The sequence below is a fragment of the Haliaeetus albicilla genome, chromosome 3 (assembly GCF_947461875.1).
Source record: "Haliaeetus albicilla chromosome 3, bHalAlb1.1, whole genome shotgun sequence".
Classification (NCBI taxonomy): Eukaryota; Metazoa; Chordata; class Aves; order Accipitriformes; family Accipitridae; genus Haliaeetus; species Haliaeetus albicilla.
In genome coordinates, this window is record NC_091485.1 from 50,306,473 (window position 1) to 50,326,546 (window position 20,074).

General features: G+C 38.9%; 1 protein-coding gene across 7 annotated transcripts in view; it reads right to left on the reverse strand.

The window, feature by feature from the left end:
* Positions 1-20,074, reverse strand: part of RUNX1T1 (RUNX1 partner transcriptional co-repressor 1) — a 117,069-nt gene that overhangs the window by 5,707 nt on the left and 91,288 nt on the right. For all 7 annotated transcript variants that reach the window (XM_069779650.1, XM_069779654.1, XM_069779656.1 and 4 more), the window contains 2 exons: positions 13,781-13,849; positions 7,555-7,745 (listed from right to left, as the gene is read on the reverse strand). In XM_069779650.1, coding sequence (XP_069635751.1) covers positions 7,555-7,745; positions 13,781-13,849 — 260 coding nt within the window. The remainder of the gene's footprint in view (positions 1-7,554; positions 7,746-13,780; positions 13,850-20,074) is intronic.

Sequence of the window (20,074 nt, forward strand, 5' to 3'; positions counted from 1 at the left end):
GTTCCAACTGTACTCGCACAGAATTTCCACCTACTGCTATGCCTGCTGACCTCCTAGCTATCTGATTCCAACTAAATTGTCAGCCCTGGGTTTGGCCCGTATTTCCCTGTATCCTCTCATTTGAAAACAAATACACATGTAAAAAACCTCCCCATGCAGACTTTTCTGAAAAGACACTTTTCCCCACAGCTGAAGTCAGCCAGCACCTGCCCAGGTGCAGGAATCCCTCCCTTGTGCATATCTGATTGCAACACTGAAGTGCATGCTTTAATTGTGCTGGAATTGTTACAAGGATGTCAAACTTTTTCTACTCAAATATCTCTTTAATTAGGCCAACTTCTGGGGAATCTTCATTTTGCTTCCTTTTTGGGGAAGGCCTATCTGCAGAGACAGAACTGTCGCCAGACGTGACCAGAGCCACCGTACGATACTGCATTATCTTACCACAAGATCTGTACTGATGTCAGAAAACAGTCATTTAATTTTAACAGTATTGGTTCAACTTTCTTATAAAACAGTCATCAATTAACTATCAGCTTGTACAGAACATGAAAAGTGAGGCATAAGTGCAAGATTTTAATGAAGTGACAAAGCTCTAAACTGGCTCCTTACATGATTACTTAATGTGTCCTACATTGTCTGGTATGTGATTTTGTCCATTGGACTTATTATTTCTAATTTAACAGGTCATTACAGCTTTAGTGTAATTGTGGGAATAAAAGCACATAAAATACAAGAATTTCAAAATAAATTTTACAGCTCACATTTATGCAACAACTCACTGCATTTATAAATTACTACAGTGCAAATTAGCATAAACAAGCACACATGCCATGGGGAGCTTGCATTGCGATAGTAGCTGGATTTGACATGCAGAACTCCTGTCCTGCATGGCCCTCACCATTGAGGCCACTCATTGCTCCTTCCCACGTGCAAGTTGTGAAAAACAGCAGTAAAGATCAGGCTCCAGCACCGCAACCTTTGGCAACAGATGCTTTCTCTTCACACTGCTGGCTGATACCTCCAGAGCCCAAATTCTACTGAAGAAAAGCCAGGCTCAAGATGCCACCTAATAGCCTGGGCTGTGCTTCATATGCCTCTGCTCACCTATTTCCATTTGATTCAGATAGCACGGACAGAGCCTGAGCTCACTACGGGATTAAGCATGCTCAAGGTAACTTCCCTCCTGGGAAGCTCTGGCAGGTACCAGCAAAATGGGGCATCCTGGCTGAACCATGTAGACAGCATCTCGGATAACAGGGGACCACAATGTCATGTTGGTGACAAGGTGGCACTCATCACACAAGGGTGTATGAGCACAACTGTGGACTGCTTTACACCTGATTTAAGACTCTGCATCTCCTAGCACTTGCAAGACCCAGCCTGGAGTACTGTCCAGGCTGGGATGACACACTTCAAATACAGCAGATCAAGTAAGACAAATAAGACTTGGGAAGAACCCAGAGAAAGGCAGACAGAATAATCAGAAGTACAACAAACACAAGCTATGAGAAGAGACTGAACGAACTCAGACTGTTAAACCTAAGGAGAGATGGTAGCCTGAGAGGGGACGGTAGAACCCAAACATCTTGGAGGCTACTGCAGTGAAATGGTCAATGACCATGTCTACACGGATGACCAGGAGAAGTAACAGGATCAAACAGCTGCAAAAATAACTGGAAAGAGATGTTACGAGAAATCTCTTTTTAAGGACAGGCACAAATTGCCTGGAGGCGCTGGAGAATCTCCATCACTAAAGCACAGGAAAAGAAGTTATCTTACAGTAATGATACATCTAGAGTTGATCATGCATTGGGAAAGGGAGTAGGAGGCCTCTCAAAGCCTCTCCTGGTCTATCTTCTCTGTCTTTAGGTAGTGCCCTAGTACAGTGCACTTCCAGCTTCTGCTTTATAGAGTTCCAGATGTAGCTAAAACTACGAGGAGGACTGGATTACAGTTTAACTCTGCATTGATTTTCCTGTGAAACAGTGAGGTTATACAAAAGGCCAGATGCTCAGACTACGTAATTCAATTTAACTTCAGTCCCTTGAAAATGGATTAATTCAATGAAATTGGGCTAAATTACACCAGATGGGAATCTTGCTCCGAATTTATGCCACCGATCATATTTCATCCTCTTCTTTTAACTGACAAGGAACATCAGTCTTAGGTCAGAGCCTTATCTTAGGTCACACTCTTAATTCTCATGCACTTAAGCTTCCATCTTCAAACAACAGAACTCAGAAACTTCTGTTTGCCATCATGAAAATTCTTAAAAACAAATGGTCTCCATTTCTGTGGTCTCCAGTACTAGGACACATACTTGTCAATAATTTTGCCCATCCCATGGCTTTCATCTTTGACATATTCAACCACAATTGAGTATTTGCTTTCCTCTGACGCCTCCAGCTGAGACTCAGTGTAGAGCTTGCTTAAAGAAGAAAAAAACCCAAATGGACTGTGACATGTCAAAGAGATGATGAACTCTAAAATGCTGTAATACAGTGTCAAACACTGCTCTGTCATCTTTGATAAATTCTGGATTTCCCCAGTTTACCAGGAAAGGAAGCATGGATGGGCATGAAGAACCCAATTTTTTCCTGGTTCTGCAATGTCCATGGCATTCAAAACGCTATCACTGCTAACCCCAAGAAAAAAGAACATCTAGAAATCACTGAAACCACAGTGGTGTAAACAAGGGCTGTATGAGCCACTCAACACCAGTGTAAAAAAAACAGCAAAGTTGTATATGAATTCTATCCAAGACCTGTTAGCAAGGGAAACACATTGGTACTTTGGAAATTCCCATGCTGCATCAAAATGCAGCACTCCATACAAAGATATTCAAAACTTTAGATGCTTCTAGTAAAGTTACAGCTATTACTGAAAACTCCATGCTTGCCCAAGCCACTGTTTATTGTGTGAAGTACATCTATGTTCATACAAGTCAGCATGAGAGAAGCTAAATCCTGAAAACAGAAGTGGGGAGAAGCATACAGAAGAGACGTGCAAGCTGGCTAGCCAGGCTTAGCTTAGCAATCTGGGGCAGTGCCAACATTCACATCACATCTGGACTGATCCTGCGCAGAACACATGCCTCTGGTGCCTCTGTACCACCCACCACTGCAGGGGATGATGTGCTACTTTCTAAGAGATGCCCAGCCAAAAAATTAAACATTAGCTGACATAGGTATTAAATTTAATATCAGCCTAAAAACTAGGCTTGCCTGAATCACAGCATCTGATGCTCAGAATCAGGTTTGCTGGCACAGTCCTGGTCTCAGTGGATTGGTCAGCAGAGATTGAACCCAGCTGTCTTCAAAATGTCAGGTGTGATGTTCACATACAACATAAACTGCTGCAATATAAACAAGCCCTAACATTGCACATCTCTTAAAAGCAGTGTTGGACCAGTTACATACTTGTTTTATCTGAGCAGATGTCAGCATCTGCTTTAAGTAGAGAGAACTGAAACATTTGTGTTCCTTCCCCAGCCCCCACCCTACTCAAAAGTGAGGAAGAACACCAAGTGTCAGATTTTTCAGTGGCATTTTATACCAGAGCAGAAAGACAGATGTTTTGATGATTATTTTTTTTCCCCCTACAATCTGGGCAGCCAGTTTCTTTGCTAAGCTGTTCGCCCTTACTATTAAAATTGATTTGCACAACAGTACATTGCAGCCAAAGAAAGCACGGCAGTCATTAAAGAGTAGGCTGCTCACACATGTTTCTGTACTCAGCCAATTCAACTACTGATGAATGGGTCATCTTTTGTCAAGCCAACTGTAAGGAACTGGTAAAGAAATAATTTGTGGTTCAGGAACAGCCATGCTGACAGGTAGGCCTTCTCTTGTCCTTTTGCTTTCCAACAGCAGTGTGCTCTGTTAGCTGATCTTCAACAAATCTCTCATTAGAGTAACAGTCACAACGGCTTATCCTGAGAAACTATGGAAATCTTTAGAAAGTAAATGTACAAACACTGAAGCAGTGGCACTGCGAGTTAAATCATATTGAACAATTCAAACATAAGCAAAGAACAATAGTTTAACAAGGGATCGTGTCAGGGTCAGAAATTAAAACTATACTGTGTAATGTGGTAATTCTCAAAATATTGCAGACCACTTCTTAAAAGTCAAGATGCTTCAAATATCACACCTCCCCTATTAGTCCTCTCACTGTCTTCGGCTCCCTTTATTTTGCTCCAGTCAGCTCAACATGCCCTACTTCACTGTTTTCTTGCAGACAATCTTGCACTCAAGGATGCTACTTTTTCTGGGTTAAAAACAAAGCAAAACAAACCACAAAAAAACCCCAAACAAAAACAGAAAAAAACCCCCACAAAAAACCACCACCACAACAACAAAGATCAAAAAAATCAATCTACTTCTCTTTGTGAGATCTCTGAAAGGTCTTGGATGAGGAAACTACATATTATCTTAAAATTATAATAATTACAAAAATCTTGAGTCTTAGTACTTGTTATCACTTTGAGGTCTGGAGAAGACTGCAATAAAAATCATGCCACAAAGTTCTCACACCAGAGCAGCTTCAAGAAGCCCCAGCTAGGTTCAGGATGCATTTTACTGAATAACAAATGAAGAGCTGTAAGGGAGAAACCTTGCCAATAGACAGGGAGTGGCCATATCAGACGAAAATTATATCTGATACATTAGAAATCTGGTGCCAAATTCCCATCTCCATTCATCGTTTCAACAGCCAAAAGAACAAATTACACCCGTGGGAGAAATATTCTCTGTCAGGAACTGCATGGAGATTATATAGCAGCCTATACTGAGCTCTCTTGCAGGCCTTGGCGTAACGTCCTGCCAAGGATAAGCAACGAGGAGTGATGCTCAGCCTTCCTCTAGACCTGGAAGACTGCAGAAGCTGCTCTTCAGCCTTCTCATATTTGGAACTGGAAATATTCTAGCCCTGGAAATATTACTCCAGTGCTTTTAGTACACAGGAATCTGCATTGCTGGAAGCATTCTGCTGAAAGTTGTAAACAGAGAGAAGTTTATGGAGACTTACAACCTAGACAAATGAGGAGGAATGTTCACAGAGAGATTGAGAGATAATGAGCACCAAAGCAAATGTGAAGTTTTATTCCTCAACACAAGGTCTCATCTTCAAAGAAATGCTTTTCAAACACTGGCAAACTGATCTTATGTCCTCAAAGATGACGGAAAAGCGTGGTCCATTTTTACAGGAGTTATCCAAAAAAAAAAAAAAAAAAAAAAAAAAGGGGGACAGCGGAGTTAACAGGTAATTGTGAGAAGCACTGCCCTAAATGTTTAGAGTCTGGCATAATTAGAAGCCGAAGAGGAACTAATTATAAAAACTAAACAGACACATCTAACTCTCAAATAAGTATCACTGTCATCTTCCTTCACAATTAATCAAGCACCTGTAAACACAAACTGAGCAAACTTTGAGTTCTCTCTGCAGGTTTACTAAAACTTCCATTCTTCACCTCAAAACAGCCACCCCGATGTGTCACTCATGACCACAGGGGTGAAAGCTGCAGGACCAGGACACTAGACTTCATTTCTAAGTCCAGGAGGCTTGTATTCTCCCTGAGGATGCACAGCCCTGAGAACATCCGAAACCTTATGAGCCACATTTCATTAGAATGCAATTAAAAGAATTATTTGCCTTTTTTTAAAGTCCTGTTTCCAAGAAGTAGACAACCTTGTAAGCAATTCTGCTGGAGAAGAAGTAAAGATGTCTGTTGTTATACAGGTTTTTCCAGAGCTATGACTGCTCAGGAGTTAATTACAGCACACAAACTCTCTACACGTTCCTTTGGATGCACATTTGCTTGTGGAAGAATGGGCTGTGTGTATTGGCACATGAGTACTTCCTCTGTCCTGCCTACACTATATCAGTTCACTAAACAGATTTAATTTGCTGCTTCCTCCAAAGGCATTTACCTTTGGAATTTTGTTTTTAACAATAGAAGTCTCTTGTACATATACACACAGAAAATGACAGCTCTTTAATGATGCTAAGTCAGACAAACGCCCTCTCTGTGAACATAGTGCAGGAAAAATGTCCTCGAGTATCTCAGATACAAAATGCCAATAAATTGAATTTATGTCTCATTTAATCTACAATGGAACAGTTAGTACTTAAAGGGTATGTACACTTCCCGTAGTCCCTTTCTTCCTGAGAAACTTTCAGATGCTGAAAATCAATTCCTTTTGTCTCCTTGTTATTCATCTGCTACACATTAAGGAGAAACTCTGGGCATTCAGTGATCCCACAATGGTCTTTCATCTCCAGAGAAGCCTGGTATGAATTAAAATCTTACGCTCCCTCAAATTATGGATGCATACTGCAGCATGCCACTGATTTATCTGCTCGTGATTTTTGCCAGTTTTCTCAGCATGCTGCAGCTAGCTCATCTGCATCTTTCAACTTAAGTGACTCTTCTACAACACTGCCCATCCAGCCCATGAAAAGTGCTTTGACACTAGCATACACAAAGAGATGTCCCCACACAACAGGTACTGCTATCTAATCTTTTTTCTAACTCCCTGCCATTTAGAATTTATATTGAAAAGTGGTTTTACTACAGCCAAGATCTTAGTACAAGAACAATAAATACTTCATGAAAGTAATGTTCTTTCATTTCAGTGGCCTTGAGGGATGAAGATTATATGGAAATAACTTTTAACTGATGTCACTTCTTTGTCATGTCTGTTTTTAAGGGCAGTTTTAACTTAGGACGTTGTTTTTCTCTAACGGACGTAAAATTTAATTGCTATCTAGACTGCTGCAACGCTGGTCAAACACACGCTGCTCTTTCTCTCCCAGCTTCCAGCTAGTCGTGCTGCTGGACGTCCCGTACTGCAGCAATTCAAGGCTTCCACTCTCAGGTCTGAAAGTAAATCAAGGCTTAACATACTTATTCTTGTTTTACTCTTTGTTCTCTTTTCAGTCTATTTTTCTTCCTTCCAAACACTGTTTGCCCACTCCTTCACTCTCAAATATTCCTTGCAGCCAAAGCGGCACATTCAAAATAAGGAAACACTTGGAAATCTACATTCACATTCTGTCCTACAGGAATCATCATCTTTTGCTCATCACTTCTACATCCGAAACCTCCCCAGACAAGCTTTTAGCCACCTTGCTCTACAATCTCTTAAATGAATCATTTCTTTGTTTCAATCAGATTTCAGTGTGAAATATTTTCCACTGAGCAATCTTGTTATCTATTCAATATGGCAGTTTGAAGAGCTTTAAAATAAAGCTACTTGAAAGCTAAATTAGAACAGAAATGCGTGCATTGTATGTAACCCTGAACAGCAGTTAAAAGGTGAGAACACAACTCAAGTTCACTAGCTATTTCGGGCTCCGATTACAACACAGCCAAGAAGAATTTGGAGCTCCGCATGTGCCTCACATACGCGTCCAAAGCAACTGGGCAAACAGTTAATAGCGGGCACCGATACTCCCGCGTCACAGGAATAGCTTGTGCCAGATTAAAGCTAGCTCAGTTACACCTCTGGTTTGCAGCCACAGGTGATGCCCGCCCAGCAAAGACCTTACCTCGCTTGAATCCTCCTGCTGATTGATAACAGCTAGTGCATCCTCTGCAGCCTGGCGCTTGGCTTCGGCAACAGTGCGCTCCATCTTGGCTCTCTCTGAAGTGATCATGTCGTGAGCTTTCCGCTCTGCCTCCGACACTGCCTTCTGCAACTCGGCCATCGCCTGACGCTTTACTTCGTTGACAGCTTCCTCTACAAAGGAGGGCAGAAATCCTCGTCAGCACAGGACGTTGGCGCAGGGCGACACAGAACTGATGCACGAAATGCCGCAGATACTCTATGATATTGAGAGTCTTTATATTTTGAGGAGAAGGGCGCAGAGGAACCTGGTTTCTCAAGACTCTTCAAGACCACCCAGGTGCTTCTTTACCGCCCCATCACCAAAGCCTCCAACACTTGCGACAATTCCTGCTATTCTGATTCACACTCAGTACTTCTTTAAGTACAGACATTTCAGATCTCTGGCGCGTTATTTTTGTGACCTTTTTGAACATTTTACTTGGAAAATTGGTTTTGCAGCACACCAGACTTATGAATATGTTTGGCAAGAACTACTATTTAAGATATAATATTACAGACTTTTTCAAAAATGTGTCTTTAAGCTCTGGAAATTAAGACAGGATTTATAGTCATTAACAAATTTTTCCCCCATACGTTAACGAATAAATATATGAAGTTAAAAAACCCCCAAGAGCTTATTTAAAAAACTTAAATCGCTGGTCTAATATCTTTTCCTGGACATATAATTTTACGAGCCAAAATTAAAATTTGTTTATGAACATTCATTTGACCTCTTGATCTCTCCTTCAAACCCATGTTTACACTGTGAAGACTTGACTTCCTGGCTCCGCAGAGCTCTAGAGCACACCACAGCCAGCAAGGTTTCAGTGCACAATTAACACTGAGCAGGGGCACACCGCTTCATTGAATTCAAACCTTCACGCTTCTTGTAAAATAACTAAGTCAGTATCAGCCGTTTCTTCGGTATATGCTACCATCATATCTTTTATTCCGGAAAACATGGATTGTCACAAATTAGTTATTTGGGTTTTGATGCAGGAAGAGTGCAAAGATTTTACTAATGAACAGTCTTTTAATTGACAACTAAAACAAGTAATTTCTTTTTTTTTTTTTAATTAACTGCTCTAATTAACAAGGAAACCATCCTCCCCCTGAATTAGTTTATCTAATTTTCATCTTTATTCAAAGCAAAATGACAATGATTAATTGAAAATTTAATAAGCAGTAATTATTAACTTGGCAAACCTAGTACCAATTAACACTCTATTAAAACTAATTATGACATGTTTCATTCAAGTGTTTGCACTTAATTGTTTCATCCACTTAAAAACCACCTAAATTAAATGTTCTGTTTAATTAAAAACATAGAATTCTATAGAAATGTTTTCCTGTAGATTAAAATCTAAGTATTACAACTGTGTTACGGGTTTGAGTTTTAGTCCATGTATTTAGCCCATGCATTTGTGTGCATGCACATGTACATAGACCAAACTCTTACATACAGATACTAAGTCAATAACTCTCTTGAGTTATGTCTCATAGCCCTGCACTTGTTATTTAAAAAAAAAGACTACGTGAAGTCTCCATTGTCAGTTATTAAGCAAATTGAAATAAAGACTTAACTTCAAGCCACGTACTGACTAAAATGGAATTAATTAAAATGAAAGAAGAGTTCTATTACTCTGTGTGTGTGTGTGAACGCACGTGCATGTCTGCAAGAGGTGTTTCAACTGAAGTTGGGGGGTGGGGGGAACTTAGAGATAAAACTTATGCCTTTATTTTTATGAGGCTGAAAATATGCCCTTATATTACCCTACCATAAATGTTGTTTAGGGGAAAGCCTCAGGAGAGGAAAAAATCATACCCTTCAACCATACAGCCAAGGCTTAATTTACTTTGAATATTCAAGGTGAATTAAAATTCTATCTAAGTGGCAATACAGGACAATAATTTTTGCTTACGATCAAAGCTGCAGCTAGACTAATTCTATATGCAAATCAGGCAATTTATATTTAAATTATGCATTCCTATTCTAGTCCCACAGGCGCACACAGATCAGCAAAGGGAATTGGTAGGACATTTGCAAGGTGCTTGAATATTTATTACCAACTGCAAACATTCACTGATCGTGAGAAAAGAAATATACACAGGCAAACATACAGATGCAATTTTATTACCATTTTCATAAAAATGAGGCAACTTAAATACAGACGTTTTGTGTCTATGAACTGCAGTTACTAACGAAGTGGATTTCTTTTAAGAAAATCTGTATTCTTGCTGGTATTTGCTACGAATAGAAATTATCTTTGTATGGCATAATGCACTTTCATTACATCATATAAATTTAGTTTTACGTTGAGGTGTTTGCAGTGGTTAGAAATACCAGTTTAAACTATTACATAAAACAAACAAAATACTCCAACATTTTACAGACTTCTAATTTTATAGTTTTTCATCCTACATAATCTACTTCTTTTCAGCCCAAATATTGAAATTGAGCCTTATATTCTAACTTCTATGCTGCGTAAGTTTTTTTGCAAAGCTTCTGAGAGTGTGAAGATGCTAAAAGGCCATATGCCTGACTGATACTCTTTAATTGGCATAAACTATGGATTGGACTTTAGTATTTCCATTAACTGTGACAACAGAATTTGTGTTGTGCTATACTAAGTGTGAAAACAAATAGTTAAAATATGTTGGGGTTTTTGGTCACAATGCACCACCATTATTTCCATTTATCATGAACTCATGAACACCCAAATAAACTAGACAAAATTTTATATCACTGATTTTCTGCACATCTACTCAAAATAAATGTTTTCACTACCTACAGGTATTTTATAGACATAGAATGCAGGCTTCATAGTTTCAGGTAACAATAAAAACTGTAGTATCTGTGCAGGAAAAGTTATGGGTGACAGTGAAGGGAGATTTTATTTGCCTTGACAGCGCTGAGCTATGAAGACCAAGAATGATACCAGCACTCTTCTTTTCTCTGCATTTCCAGAGAAAGGAAGAGTGATTAGACTCCAATATCAGAAAACATAAATCCAGAAGTTTTTAAAACCAAGTATCTAAGATGCATGTATCTGCATCCTCCATTTTCCCACTAATGCTAAGCATCCTTGGCATAAATTCACTCTGTCATTTTAGGAATGCAACTGAAATCTTCCTTCCCTTTGAGCAGCGCTAACTCATGAGAGAAGCTCCAGGGAACAAACAGCCTGTGTGGAATAGGCGTTACTCAGCGTGATCAGAGGTCCTTGGAGCTGACTCAGGAGAGGTACTCAGCTCATCATTCACTGCTGTATAGAACCCAACGTGATGATTGATTCACCAGCCAGCTCCTCGTCACCTCCCTCACATCATGGGCACATTCGGTCCACATGATGAGAAGAGAACGGGGGTGGGCAGGGGTGCAGTCCTGTGCCACCACGACATTTTGCATCATCTCACTCTCAGGCTGACCCTGGCAAAGAAGGCCGTTGGCCATTGGTGACATGAGTTATCTCAGTCGCATACCCCAAAACGCACCACCTCTTTCTCAGGACTACCCTGGAGAACGTGCAGGGGCCTTATTGTCTTTGTGTGAGAAAGTATGGTCATTCCACACCTGCTTGGTGACTCCAGCGCTTCCATCTGGATTGCCATGAACAGTAGGCCTTGCTAGGTGACAGGGGATGGCTGGAAGATGGGTTCCTCGTGACACAGAAAGAAGCTAAGGCAGCAGCCCACTGTGGCCCTGGGATCCCCTCAGTATTTAATAAAGAGAAATAGGTATTTTCAGAGAGCAAGTCACCCAACCTATCATCTGACTGATCCTCTTCACGTGCCTGTCTCTCTCTTGACTACTGAGGGACACCAAGAACGTGGCTTGGACTCTTCAACTCCATATCCACAATTCAATGAGCTGAATCAGGGCACTGATGACTCCTTTCTACTGATGTATGAAAATGAATTGGGCTCACATGGCTTTAATTCACAAGGTGCTGCATACCATGTGCTTGCTCCAACAATCACAAAAGCATGTACTTAACTTGGAATATTTCAAGAATTACGCTGGAGTCTATCAATCTCCAAAAGCTTAAAGTGAATCCCTTTTTCACATGCTTTTGAGGCTGCTTATTTACCATTTTGATGCCAAATTCTTTCAGTTCAATGGATTCAGCATCCCAGTCAGACTTTCATACTTGATTCAGATGTTTACACATTGGTCTTTGTGGACATTTGAGGTACCAAGATACCCACACTGAGCCAGCAGAAATGACTTGTGAGAGATTTGCAGCCTTCTTGACTGGCAGTTGCAGCCCAGCCAGGAAACTATGGACCATCTCAAATGACACTAGAGACCTATTCTTACAGAGCTGAATTGCACCTTTACTGCCTTGAACTGATTATGAAATTGTGGAGACCTCCAACTTTAGTGCACCCTCCTGAAAATGAAGGCCCATGATTTATGAAAAGCAGTATGCTTTCTGATGTTTTACTACTCTTAGTAACAGATACAGGTATGTATCCTGTAGTGAGTCAGGCTTTTTTTATTCTCCAATTCACAGGCATGTTCAGTTAATAAAAGGAATCTGATTTAAACCCACATCAGCATGAAAATAGAGACTGGAAATGGGACCAAAGGAAAAACTTCGTTTCAAAGGAACTGATGACATATACGTTCACAAGATGACATGTCACAGCTCCTGTACACTACCGTTTGTGGAGATAAGCAATGTGAATGCACATTCAATTTTATAATTCAAGCCAAAAGCTTCCATTAACTTGTGTTGCTAGCTCACAAAGAAACTTTTTTTCTTTTATTGTACTGCATCGAGGAGTCATAAATGACCCGATATGCCAAACTACATCAAAACCTAGGTTTTGCAAGAGAAATAAAGTTACTGAAATTCAACTGAATAATGCTTCTCTTACTGAGATTCCCTGGCACCGCATATTTTTTTCTTATTTGTCATTTAAGATGTTAACATAAATACAGCAAAACAAACTATAAAAATACTTTCGGGCATTGAGTTACAAAGGCTACACTTTCCTCGGACAAAAGAAAAATATGTAGATCATTTTGTTATTTTTCATAGAAGACACAGTAGTTCCAAAAATATTAATTAACATATTGGCAAATGTAGACTTCACATAATAAACCCACATCACACAAAACCCACAACTACTTGTCTGATGCAAAGATATGACAGCATAACATTTTTACACGAATGCTCTGTATCTAGTTTAAAATACACCAAAAAGCAGCAAGCAGTTACAGGAGACTTGATCAGAAAGCATCAGAACTGCTGCATATTTGCCATTTAATCATTAACTCCTGCTCAGACAGCTGCTGTAGACTTCATGGTTATACAGGTGTTGAAAAGGTGGGGGTGGGGGTGGGGTGTATGAGTGTATATATAGAAGCTCAACTACCTTGCTGGAGTTCAAGAGCTACCTCCTGGCCCCTCTGAAAACAAGGAAGCTCTGGTATCAATGTCAAAAGAGCAAAGGTTTAGCTCCAGCACTGCAATGGGATCCTTGCCAGGAAACTCCTGTGCTCAGGCAGAGCTTCAAAGTGCTGAAGAAAACTCTGCACAACCACAACGTCTGCCCATGGTGCTTTCCAAGCTCGAGGAAGATGCTGTCAATACCCATGCAACCACCCAGAGCAGCTGCAGAGATGCAATCTTGCTTACTTCATTGAAAATTTTGTGGGTTTATGAACACAGACTTCACTGGGGGCTGACAGGCACAAAATCTTTTTAAAATTAAGAATGGTTACATTGCATAGCTGAAGGTTTTTCTTTAACACGTATACTTAGGGGTTTGCCCCTCCTTTGGGAATTCTTACCTTAAATAGGTAAGAACCTTAAAAAAAAAAAATCCCCACACAAACTTTTTTTTTAAAATTGCTACCAGACTGAAACTTTAGCATATCAAGTTTCAGTCTGAAACCATTATAACCCCTGAAAATAGGGGTCCTTAATGGAAGTGCTGATATCCTCCTAACTGTAGCAGCAGATGATTCTATTATAAAGATTATTTCATGTCCCAACCAGTTCCAGTTTAAGATTATTAAACACAATTTCTTCTTGTTACTAGTAAGCCCTTTTTTTCCCTTTTCTCCCCCCCCCCCCCGCCATTCCTCACATCAGTGCATTAACAACTGCACACAGCTGCCAGAAGACTAAGCTGGTGTTTTTAAACAGTCTTACCAGCTTTCTTCCAGATCTCCTCTGGCACGTATCCAGATGCAGGCCTGTGAAGGAATTCCCGATGCGATTCTGCAGGAGGAGGGGGTGCGGAGGGAGAAAGAAAGAGCATCATAAGCAATGCTTGCTTGTTGAGAACAAGACTTAGAGAAATACCTCTTCCCTTTACTTATTGCTCAGACAAAAAAATCACATTAAGTTTTTCTTTACTCAAACTAAAACGGATGCTATGGCCATCGCTCAAAAACGTCACAGACCAGATCAATGTTTAGGACTCAAATGTCTCATCTTAAGCCAAGCTGAAACTAGTTTGCTTTATTTTTATTTTACAGCATTTCAAGTCAACTCTATATGACAGTTTCCATGCTTTTAAGGCTGGCTTTGCAAGACCAACTGAGGGAGTGACGTGCTTCATCCTTTGTCATTATGTTTATGAAAAGGAAAAAGAAAGAGGGCAACAGTCCGGGTTTGGCACTTCTGCTCTGTGAAAGCAGAATGGCTACTGATGAGCGGAGATAAAAGCCAACATGTCATTCCAGTGATCAAATAAGCTGTCCACAGAAAAAGAAAGGGGTGTTTCTCTATGTTCAGAGCTACACTTTCCTGTATCTGAGCCCATGTTGGTAACTGCAGCTGCACGAGTTTGAAAAACAGGACCTTTAACTTTAGGTTAAGCCCCTAAATACATACGCTGCCAAACAACCTCACTGGAGCTGAAGCTCGTAATTCAGCCATATATTTCAATCACATTTTGACAGCTCCCCCCCCCCTCCTCTTTTTTACAGGGTTTAACCTCTGGGCCTGAGCCTAAGAGCTCTGAAATCAGCAAGATCCCTTCCACACGGACTTCAAAGACACAAGATCAGACAATACAGAAAGAAAATTCACTTTGGCCTGAAATTTAGCATACAGATTCTCAGCAGATGAAAAGTTGCTCCTTCCAAATACACTTTAAAAACTGATTAACTATTTTTCAAAGTAATAGAGAGGAAATTAAAACAAAACAAAACAAAACACATAAAGGTAACTTCAATGCCATGATTACTATTGCCTGTGTGACAGAATTCAATTGTCAAAATAAAATAACTTGATTTATTACATTAGAGGTAAGCTTTGAATCTTTTTAGAGATGTTGCTAGAAATTAAACATCCCGTTTGATGTCTGAGTTTGAGACATAACAAAAGTACATATGCCATGCTTTGAATACTAATTTTTAGTAAATACATTCATCTTAAAGCTATTATTTGCTAACATGGTCAAAAAGTAGTATTTTTAATAAAAAGGTTGAATCATTAGGTTTTGCAAATCATTTTTTTACACCACCATACATATGCATGCAATACTGTTTATATACAGTAGGCTACAGAAACTTAAATACATGTAAAAGACGACATTCAATATCACAGACAGCTAACAAAGGTGGAAATGACGGGCCATTTCAGCTACCCAGAGAGCAGGGAATCCCAATCCCTGCGCACTGTTTTGCAGATGCAGTTTCTAGCACATGAATCTGCAGACACCGACGGGGTGGACTGAATCTTCCCATCTGACAGGCAGCTGAGTGGATTTCCCCAGCTTCTGTTTGTCACTAAAGTATGGGATGAAAATAAAATGGATTTTTGTAAGCAGAATTTCACACCTCTCGAGCGTAAAATGATGGTGGGGGTGTGTGCAAGATTCTGCAAAACAGCTAACTATTTACATTGGTTTAATTGACTTGATAGAGGACTTCAGACCTGATGCTGAAAATGGGAAAATTTGCAGTTTCACTTGGCTTATATGATTCTGGAGACGACAAGTATCACTATGTACACTTCTCTCATCCCTTGGAGGTTTTTAGACTTATGGGCACAGTGCCAGTTCAGTCAGGGACAGAGGCAGCAGCAGAAAACATTGCTTGAAACCTCAGGAAAAATAAAGGCGAAAAATTAAAACACTCTCATGTGCTCTTCCTGCAATACCTGAAGGAAAAGACCCAACCCGACTCCAAATGTGGCAAAACAAGGGGTTTGTTGCGTTCATGTCTTATACTTTCGAGTTTTCCTGTCTGCTATTTAAGGTACCACCTACTGCAAGGGGATCATAACATTGATTTAAGCCCTTTACTGTGGTACTGAGTATTAAAAATAAAGAGATGTGAAGCTGATTTTTTGGTACACATGACTTTCCAAAAATGGAATTCAATGACATAAATGACCAGATTGCCAGCTAATTGTTAAAATTTCCAAAACATAAACATCAATCAAGCTCTTATTCCAACCACAAATTATTTACATGAGGAATGAGATCCTCTGCAAGAAGAATTAAATCAAGAGCTTGTGAGACTTTCCCATAGTTTGGAATGGTGCACAAAAACAAGACAAGAAGCACTTATGAAGATAATAAAAACCATATTTTCTAAGCAAGAAAAATATTATTAACATGGCTATTGTTTAGTCAGTGGTGATGAGTCCATGCAAATAATCTTCTTTTCGGGGCTAAACTACAGGACATGACCAGAGAATGTAAGTCTTCTATTACTATTGTTTTTAAGGTAAGGTGTCTTTCAGGTTAAGAATCACAGAACTTGCTTACTAAAACTAAAACACATAAGATCTTAACTTGGACATCTAGCAAACTCAAAACAAAAATAACACAATTGAGTGAAGTCCCTAAAATACTAAATGTAAAACCAACTGCAAAAAGCCACAATGAGGAAAATGCGTTGTATTAACTGACTGACTGCAGCACCTAGAAGTCAAAGTAAATTCTGCCTGGAAGAAAACTGAATTAAATCAGACAAAATTAGGAATAACCTGAAGTGACAATGCAGCTCATACAGAAAAGGATAACAGAAAAGGCATTACGTGTCAGACATAATACAAAGGTTTGTTAACGGTGAAATGCAACAATGTTATTATGCAGAACAATGGGATGTACACTACTGAATTTACTTGAAATTCATGGCAAGGGAGGTTTGAAAGCACTTGTTGATAATCAGTCTGGCTCCTACTGAACCAGATGAAAAAGCCCCAAAAGGAAAATAAAAAGCATATATACATGAGAGTAATCAGTACTTGTCTGTGAAGAACTTAAATGAAGTAAAAATACAATAGATTTTGAAATAAAAAATGTTTGGGGAATTTTCTGTTTTCTGATTTTAATGTGAATAAACTTTTCAGCAAGAAAGTTGTTGGACTAGGACATAAGAATACACATGAGGAAAAGACACAAAAATTGGTCTCGGTTTCAGCCCTCACATTGTACTGAACAGCAGGGAACAACATAATGTATTATTTTGTAAAATATATAGAAAAAGTACTATTTTTAGTCTATCCTGGATATATTTTTTTAATAAGAAAGAAAACATTCACCAAAAAAAATCCTCTTGTCACAATATGGTGCTGGGCTCCATATGGGCCCTGGTGTATTTATTTCAAGAACGCATTCAGCCATAAGAATCATTGACAGTTAATTGATCAACCAGGTTTCTGCAGTTTAATGAGTACAAATATCTTGTAGACTGATTATTTTTGGTAGTCTTAAAGAGAATAGGTGCTGAAAGTACTGAAAGAGAGAGACGTGGAGAGTTGTAAGAGCAGAAATAAATATGGGTCTGGGAAGTGAAAATGAGACAAAAAGCTAGGACCAAATAAAGGATATGAACTCTCACATGATAATAAGGACCAAACGCAAGAAAACAGAATAGAAAGACTTAAAAGGAAAAGATGTGTTCAAAACTGTCAAAAAGCCTAATCCATATTTGGAAAGAGAGAACAGAAGATGGGTTGACAATACAAAAGAATGGAGTATCACTGGACAATGACATCCAAGCCTATAACAACAAAATATTAAGAAACGCAGATGAACAGCTGATCTCTTGAGGATCTTTTAGAATTTTTTGTATTTATGAAAATACTGGCAGTGACAACAATATCCTATACGCCATAGTGAACATTAGGGCTCAAAAATAATAAAAGCTGCATATAACCAGCCCTGAATTATGGATTATTTCATATATGAAATATATATGCTTTTGTATGTATTTATATGCTTTTCATATGTCATATACAAGTTTTGCTTCATTCTACCCTATAATAAATGTAACACCATTGGTGGGACACAGACAACAAACAGAAAACTTCTCAGAGCAACAAATATCACATACATTCACTGCCTTGTTTGTAAAAGTCAAGCTCAAAAGTGTGCCACTCCAATTAATGAAATACATAGATTCAAATCTGAAGAAGTGTAATACTGAATGAGACTACCTTGCTAACCTTGTTGGGGGGGGCATGAGTTTCAAGTATTTTTATGTATATCTTTGCCCTTCTTTGCCCTCTAATACATTTTTGTGGCTATTACAGCACTCCTTGAACACATGTGATATTGCATTAAAAATATAGTTGTCTTCTCATTTAAAAAGAATAAGAAAAGGAAAACTGCACAGGTAGTATATTACCAAATCATCCTCAGCCAAGACCAAGTCAGAACCGAGTACTGAGAATACAAATGTGCAATGTTTCTGCAGCTGTAGCCCTTTCTAACAGCATGCAATTCAGTACACCACAATCCAGCCCAAACCTCCCGTGCAACGAGTGGATTAAGAGCAATACTTAATATCATCAGTGACCAGTATTAACAGGGGCTTTACTTTCTAGAATTACAAGTTATAGATGTTACTGTGGTATTCACAGCATTCCTGTTAGCTCATGTTGAGAATATCGTGCATATCACAGCAATGCTGATTATCTGCAAATGGCAAAGGAAAGATTTTATAATCACAGCATGAATAGACATGTATTGGCAGGAATGCCCTGGCTGGCACTGAAAGGACGAGGGTGAACAACCTTTGATAAAACATAAACTAGCTCTGTGGGGGTTAACATTTAAAAATGTATTAAGAAATGGCTAGCCTATGTGTTTTTGACAAACTCATACACTTCTGAGAATCCTGGCTTCCTGGGGCAAATCCTGCAGGTACTGGCACACTTCAGTTGGAGATTTCAAACTCTATTTTGTAAGATTTCCATTCAGATAAATTCAACAGACACAAAATATCAACATCGCTGCAGACCTGATGTGTGCCTACACCACTTATCTAGAGCCACAGCTGCACTCAATAAGGTTATAGATCTTGTTTATAACCCACGATGCTGAAGAACCCTCATCTTTAATTTATCTGACTGTGTGTATTTCAGTATACAATGTCTGATATGTGTAATTATTCATTATTAGGATGAAAGTTGCAGTCCTGCTGCAGTACGTAGTACTGAAATTCTTCAGCAGAAATGGAGGAGTCTGATGATGTATTATTCACTTCATAGACCATCACAGTTCATCAAGTGAATATATATAAAGCCTGAGTCATTTCTAGACTTTCATAAACATGTATTATTCAGACTGAAAAGAATGGACCCATCTTACCTTCAACACACTCTCAGAGAATAATAAGAGCTTGTAACATGTTGTAGCTGGCTAATGCGTGTATTGGATTACACTGCATTAAAATGAATGATCAAGTATTTAATTTGATTTCTTAATTAAAAATATCAACAGAAAAATATTGATCAGATACTGCAAACTGTCAAGCTCAACGTGATTTACAGGGATGTCAAATTAAAAGAAGCACAAAAATCTTTGGCAGAAAAAGAGGTCTACTGGTTCAAAATGACAACCAGAATTTTCTTCCGTTTCTTTTGGACACAAACTATTGATGCTAAATCTCAGCTCAGAGTTTTTCAGTGAGAGCTATCTATGAAGACCATGGCATAATGTTTATAGTAAGAACTTACCATCTCAGTGATAATATTTTAATCATAAAGAAAAAGAAACAAAGGCATAAACAATGTAGCCATATAGCCTCCTTTTTTTTCCTCTTGCTAGTGGAGATGACAAGATGGATATAAAGGGTGGATTACCTCGTTTAATAACAAAAAAAAAAAAAAAAAAAAAAAAAAGGACAAAGGGGAATCACTGACATTTAGAATCCCTGCAGCAAAAAACCAATATTTACATGTTGTGGCACTTTAATTAAAATATTGGAGGATTTTTTTCAGCCCCTTCCTCCTCACTTCAAACCTAAAATAAAAAGCCCTAAACAAAAAAGCTTCTCAAAGCTCACAGACACTGCTTCAATTTTTATTATACCTCTGAATGTTAGAAGTTTTCATTTTGTTAACTAGATTACTACAAGATTTGAGGAAACATAAGGATTACCTTTCTATAGACTCTGAAGTAAATATTTTCTGCCTTAATGAGACATAAAAGCACTTCTTATCAATATTTAAGATTGACGTGGATGCTACATCACTGAA